This window comes from Strix uralensis, chromosome 2 (assembly GCF_047716275.1).
Source record: "Strix uralensis isolate ZFMK-TIS-50842 chromosome 2, bStrUra1, whole genome shotgun sequence".
Taxonomy (NCBI): Eukaryota; Metazoa; Chordata; class Aves; order Strigiformes; family Strigidae; genus Strix; species Strix uralensis.
Genome location: NC_133973.1, coordinates 90,092,695 through 90,099,587, shown reverse-complemented (window position 1 = coordinate 90,099,587; position 6,893 = coordinate 90,092,695). Strand labels below are relative to the sequence as shown.

The window sequence follows — 6,893 nt, the reverse complement described above, 5'->3', positions numbered from 1 at the left end:
CGGGTCTTGCGGATTTAGGACTGGAAAATCACATCAGAAGGTGACGAAATACCTCAGGTGTGGAGAAAAAGGCCCTTCAAGGGACGGCACTACTGAAGTGTCCTCGGCAAGGGTCACAGATGCTGAACTGGCTGAAGTTCAGGAGCTATCAGAGGTGACAGCCGCAACCCGGTAGCGGCCTCGGCCCGTATCACTGCGGGGTGGGGGGGGTGGGGGGTGGGAGGGCGGGGGAGAGAATCTATATTTTTTTTTGTCACAAGTTGCACTTCTGTATGCAGGAGGTTGCATACTGTTGGGGAATAAATGCGAATGTATGTTCTGCCTCTTCGTCTTTTCGCTCTTACTTTTTTTCTCGGACGCAAAAGTTTTAACAGTCCTTAGGTTACACGTTATAAAAGCAAATATAAACCCAAACTTTTTCCTTCCTTCCTTCCTTCCTTCCTTCCTTCCTTCCTTCCTTCCTTCCTTCCTTCCTTCCTTCCTTCCTTCCTTCCTTTCTTTCTTTCTTTCTTTCTTTCTTTCTTTCTTTCTTTCTTTCTTTCTTTCTTTCTTTCTTTCTTTCTTTCTTTCTTTTCTATTTTTTTCAGTATTTTTAATGAGACATTTATTGAAAAGGCCTCATGAGTATTTCGTGGGTTTATGAACTATTCATATTCATCCGACGGAAAGCAGGACATTCCGGTTTTGCAGTGTTTCCTACCATGAAAAATAGGAAACTCTGCAAAGCTTTTATTTTCACCATCTGTTTTATTAACATATTATTTTTTTCTTTGTACTCGATAAGGATTGTACTTATTACAAAACAAACTCCTTAACTTTTCAATACATACATCGGTCATTACTGTATAATACAAATGTGGTATCGCTTGTAACATTTCAATCGTTTGGGGCAGATGAAAAAAAACCCAACATTTGTAATTATTTTTATTTGTTCATTCCTGACTCTCCAAAAATGATATCCGGTAATATTTTTCTATAAAATAATATTTTTACAAATGCATTTATTAAAAATTCTGATGACATTTCAAGTTAATAACAACAGAAACAAGTCAATTTCCGGTGGACGAGATCTATGGTTTTTTAAAAATACCTTTAGTGCTTATTTTTTAACATCAACAGTTGTTTAAAATCACAGCTTTTTGAACGCATTATTCTTTTCTGAACATCACGTGTCTTGATTCACAGATTTACCGGTGAAATTAAAAAGATTTGGCTAAAATATGTCTACAGAAGAAATAATCCCAGCTATTAAGTAACTTTTTACATTTGGCATCTGATCTAGTCACAGGTCATCAGAAAATAGAAAGAGGTTCTTTGATCACTTGAAGCAGTAGGTGGCATCCTATACGTTCCTAATGAACAATTGCATTTACAACATAAGGAGAGATCAGTTTAGGATTTTCATATTTATTAACCCAAAATAAAAATAAAGTATCTTGTTACATAATTAAGTGCAATTAGGCCAGTCAGAACAACATATAAACCTGAAACCACCCAAGCTTTTCTTCTTTATACATATTTTGTAGGTGCATAATCCTTTCCAGTAAACTGAAAAGAAATACTTCAGAAGTCCTTCTTAAAATTTTACTTTGATTTATATTCTGCAGTTATAGAATAAACTTCAAGAAACACACGCAGCTAATATATAGTTAATTTTATTCAGAGCACCGATTTTCACATAAGAGCTATCTCAAAGTAATGATTTCTGGATTTAGCAGAAAAATACATCTCTCACTATTTTCTTTTTGGTAGAATTAATCTTATCGTCTAACGGCCGTACCTTGAATTTACCAGCCGTGTCTCGGAAATATTTTTTTTTCTTTTTAAAATGCACCCAATAATAATAACTATTCTGTTTTCACATTTGTTTTATTTGTAAGTATGCTGGGACACATCTCCCTGTTGTATTTTGGCGTACAGAAATATTTCTGATAGAAATAAAAGTAATAGAGTAAAGACACAACCAAGGAGAAAGCTCAGCAAACATACATGGACAGGTAGATTATTCAGTGAGACATTTCAGGATCCACACGTGGTTGCAGTTTGTAGCCTTTTTTTTTTTTTTTTTTGTGCATTAAAGAAAATATTTACAATCGTCTTTCCTCTCTTTTTTTCCCCTCTTTTTTTCCTCTTTTAAATCTAAATACAAGAACGTGACAAGAATGTTTGTGTTTTCAGTGAAAACAGGCAGTTAAACTGTGAAATTACACCATCCACAAAAGATTCTACCAGAAGCTAGTCTATTTAGTGCTCAGTTTCAAAATGCATAGAATGTTTGCGCTGCAAACAATGATACACAAAATAATAATAATATTAATAATAATAAAATAAATAGATAAATAAATAAATAAATAAATAAATAAATAATATCGAGACTTTATCACGGATCTTTCTATGCCTTTTTCTTTTCTTTTCTTTTTTTTTTTTTTTTTTTTTGTTAGGTCATGCATAATTTCAGTCTATTGTTTGTTTTGATTTAAACGAAATCGCATTCTCTTTTCAGAAATTCCTTGTTACTTGAAAACCTTAACAGTCGCTCGGTAACAGCCAGAGCCAGCTATGGCTTCTGCACGTAGCTGGCGTTTTTACCTAACGAGCTCTGATAATTATTTTTTTTTTTCCAATCCGCGAGACATATAATGCACCTTGATGAATATTAGTAGTACCAGCATCGTTATTACGGAATAACAACATCGCTTCCAATCCGGGAGACTGTGATAGTGCAAATTGAACCCCCCCCACACACCCCCAAAAGCCATCCTCTACCTAACGTTTATTATTTACAATAAACGACTTTCAAGCCCAAATGGGATTTTTTTGCGTGTTTCTTCCCAACATGCAGACCCCTCGGAAACAAATGTCATCTCAAAGCCTGCGCTGGTGGTTCCTTTTGCCTACCGGGTGCAATAACCCAGGAAGCAAACCCAGGCAGGACCTTTTCCCCACCGTGGTCCGCTGCTAACCTAAATCCGGCAGGTTTGGTTAGGGATGCCGGGGGGCATGGAGTGGGGAGCGGGGCGGAGGGAGGGGAGAGGACATAGTTAACCACGAGCCGTAATGAATCTGAACATATTGTTTCGGAGAGCATCCCTGCTCGGGCGGGTTTGGCATCGGCCTCCAGACACATCTCTGCAGAGGCAGGGACCTGTCTTTAGACATAGATGGGAACGCAAACCACGCAGGCGAGGGAAGAGAAACAAAGGGGCTACAGAGTAACTTTTCTGTTTGTTTGTTTTCCTTGAGCTAGCTAGGATTATTGAGGCAACAGCGGAGAGGAAAGGGAGGGCTCGGGAGGTCCGGCTGCCCCGCCGGGCTGCGGCCGCCTGCCCCGGCCCGGCCCCGCTCGCGCCGCTCCCCGGCACAGACAAGACCCATCGCCAAAGCCTCGCGAAAAAATGCATTCGAGGGAAAAACAGAACATAGCAAAACCTCCCCCCAAAAAACCCAAAAAAACCCAAGCAAAAAAACCACACACACACACCAAAAAACCCCCAAAACAACCCAACCAACAAAACCAAAGAAAAAGACCCCCCACACCAAACCACCGCCGTCCTCATTCGTTACCAAGCCAGGGAAAAGAAAGAAAACCGGAAAGTAATGAAAAGAGACCCAAACCAAACGTAGCATCACCACCGACAGTTTCGCCTTCCGGGTTTGTTGGTCGGTTTTGCTTTCCTTCGGAAAGTTGTGACTTAGGTTTCTCGGTTTGTGGTTGTTGCTGTCACGGTATTTATTGGTGTGTGTCTGTGTGTGTTTACGCTTTAAGTTGCTCTTTCTCCCGCTTTCTGTCGAGGGGGTGGGGGGGCAGAGGGGGGATGGGGCCGCAGAAGTGACCCCCACGGGTTTCTAGAGCCTGTTTACCTCCTCTCCTCTCCTTCTTCTCGTTGGTGTCCCGGTGTCTTTTTGTTTTAATAATTGATAGCGCGCACCCCCCCTCCCCCCCCCCGTCCACGCACGCCCCCCCCTCTCCCCTCTCATCGAGTAGTTCGCGTTTAGTTTCTACAGCGTCCCTTGGTCCCCAGGAGCTTCCCACGGCGTCTCGGGCGACGGCGGCGGTGCATGGGCGTCCCCCGCGGCCCCGGCCCGGCCCGGCCCCCCCGGTACCCCCGGTGTCAGGGCCGCCCCTCCCGCCCGCCCCTAGTAGGTGGCGGAAAATTTCATCCGTTTCTGCTTCTGTCTCTGGTTGCAAAACCAAACCCGCACCACGTTCTTTTTGAGGTCCAATTTCTCGGCGATGGCGGCGATCTTCTCGGAGGAGGGCCGGGGCTGGACGGCGAAGTAAGCCTCCAGGGAGCGCTTCTCCGGGGCGGCGATGGAAGTCCGCTTGCGCTTCTTCTCGCCCCCGTTGAAGAGCTCGGGCTTGTTCATTTTTTCCCGCTGGGCGCCCTCGGCCTCCTCCAGCCAGGCCTGCAGGATGGGTTTGAGGGCGATCATGTTGTTGTGGGAGAGGGTGAGGGACTCGAAGCGGCAGATGGTGCTCTGGCTGAGGGAGCCCACCCCCGGGATCTTCAGGTTGGCCAGCGCCGAGCCCACGTCGGCCTGGGTCACCCCCAGCTTGATGCGGCGCTGCTTGAAGCGCTCGGCGAAGGCCTCCAGCTCCCGCGGGTCCGTGTCCGAGTCGCAGATGGAGGCCAAGCCGGCCGCCCCCACCACCGCCGCCGCCGAGGCCACCTGCCCCGCGGCCCCGTGGTGCGCGGCCACCAGCCCCGGGTGCGGCAGCCCCGACGGCATGTTCATGGCGGCCGGGTGCGAGAGGTGGCCCAGGCCGTGCATGTGCGAGTGCGGGTGGGCCGAGGTGGAGATGAGGCCGCCGCCGCCGCCGCCGCCGCCGCCGCCGGCCCCGCCGCCGCCGGCCCCGCCGCCGCCGCCGCCCGCCCCGTCGTGGCCGCCGCCGCCGCCGCCTCCGCCGCCGCCTCCGCCGGGCATGAGCGCCAGGGAGGGGGAGGTGATGTGGTCGAGGAGGTCACCGGGCTCCAGCGCCTGGTGGTGGTGGTGGTGGTGGTGGTGGTGGTGCGCCAGGGGCACGGTGGAGGTGGAGGTGCAGGGCACGCTGTTCATGGTGTGGTAAGTGGCGTCCGGCTTGAACGGGTGGCTCTTGCCCTGCGAGACGGCGATGTCGACGGCGGCCAGAGCCTCGGCCCGCGCCAGCAGGGTCTCATCGAGGCTGGCGAAGATATTGCTCTGCAGCTGCAGGGGACACAAAACAGAGCGGGGTGCGGGGAGAGGAGGGCAGGGCAGGGCAGGGGGGCGCCGGGGAGCGGGGCAGAGAGGGGGCAAAGCGCGGAGAGGGAAGGGACGGTGGGGGGTGGGGGGGAACGTGGGGTTGCGGGAGCGCCGTGGGGAGGGTAGGGGGGACGGTCGAGGGAGGGGAGCCGCGGGGGGGGGGAGAGAGGTGGGCAAAGTTGGGGGGACCGTGCGGGGGAGAGCCGGCAGCAGTATGAGGTGTAAAGGGGTACAAGGTGGGGGGAAGAGTCCAGGGAATGGGGGAAGCGGGGTACAGCAGGACACGGCACGGGGAAGCGAGGGGAAATTGGGGATGGGGTAGAAGAATAGGGGGCAAAACGAGGAGGGGGAGCAAAAGAGGAAAAGAAGAAGCGAGGAGTAGAAAGGGCAGGAAGCCGGAGAGGGGGAGTCCGAAAAAGAAAGGACGAGGGAGTGAAGGGAACAGATAAATTAAAAAAATTTAAAAAAAAAAAAAACAAAAACCAAAAAACAAAACCAAACCAAACCAAAAAAAAAAAAAAAAACCACAAAAAAAACGGGACGAAAGAAGAAGAGAAAGGAGGAGAAGAAATGGATCTGTAACTCTCAGCTGGGGAATTGTGTCAAACACAAGAGCACATAAAGCGCATTCCTTTTCAGAGGCCGAGTCATAAAAATTAATACAGAAAGTGGATGAAGTCGGAGACTCGTGTGAACACCGCTTTCAAAAAAGATCACAGGCGCTCAGATGATTGCAGAGGACGACATGAAAAAAACATTAAGCGCCGCTTGTCAAAATGTGCCTCGCAGCGGTTTTTTTATTAATGCACATACACATACATGCAGTATACAGAAAAAAGAGAGAGAAAGAAAGAGTGTGTGCGTGTATGTAAGAGAGAGAGAGAAAGAAAGAAAGGAAAGAAGAGAGCTGCAGCTGCCTGTCCCTTACCGGTGGAGTTGGTAGACATGCTCTTCTTATTGCTTCCGAGCTGGAGTGCAGAGAGGGGTATTTGTGCTCAGGTAGGGTGGGATGCATGGCAAAATGCGGCTGCTTGCTGTTCATGGACATCATCTTGAAGGCTTGGCATGTAAATCCACAAACACTCCTAAAGTCGGGGGAAAAGTGCTCTCCGGGCGCTCTCCTCCCGCCGGGGGAAGCCGCGGACGGCGGCGGGTGGCGGTGGCGGAGCCGGTGGCGGTGGCGGCGGTGCCGCAGCGGACCCTGCCCCCGCCGCCGCCGCTGCCGCGGTGGCCGGGGCTGGGCTGGGTGGGTGGGTGAGCGGGCGGCGAGGCTCCCTCCGGCCCCCGCCGTCTCACTCCTCTGCCTGCCGCTGCCCGGCGCCGGGCGCGCTGCGCTGCGCTCTGCCCGCACCTGAGCCCCGCATCCCGTGGCTACCGCCGGGCGGGCTCTCGCGAGAGCGCGGCGGCCCCGGCTTTGACAGGCATCAGCTGTCTCCCCCCCTTCCTCCTCCTCCTCCTCCTCTTTTCCCTCCTCCTCCTCTTTTCCCTCCTCCTCCTCCTCCTCCTCCTCCTCCTTTTCCTCCCGCCGCCCCCGGTCCCTGCCTCCCCGCGCCTTGTTGCATCTCCCGCAGCCCTCGCCCGTCTCGCCGGGGCGGCGGCGGCGGGGCCGCTCTTATAGCGAGCGACGCCGAGCACCGGGCGGCGGCGGCTGCGGGACCTGTGGCTGCCAC

General features: G+C 50.8%; 1 protein-coding gene across 1 annotated transcript; it reads right to left on the bottom strand.

Moving 5' to 3' along the window:
* Positions 1–4,137: 4,137 nt before the first annotated feature.
* On the bottom strand, positions 4,138–6,493 carry POU4F1 (POU class 4 homeobox 1). Its single transcript, XM_074860985.1, has 2 exons — positions 6,152–6,493; positions 4,138–5,187 (listed from the first exon to the last, which is right to left on the bottom strand). The coding sequence occupies exons 1-2, from the start codon at positions 6,272–6,274 to the stop codon at positions 4,138–4,140; spliced, it is 1,173 nt and encodes a 390-aa protein (XP_074717086.1). The 5' UTR covers positions 6,275–6,493.
* Positions 6,494–6,893: the final 400 nt, after the last annotated feature.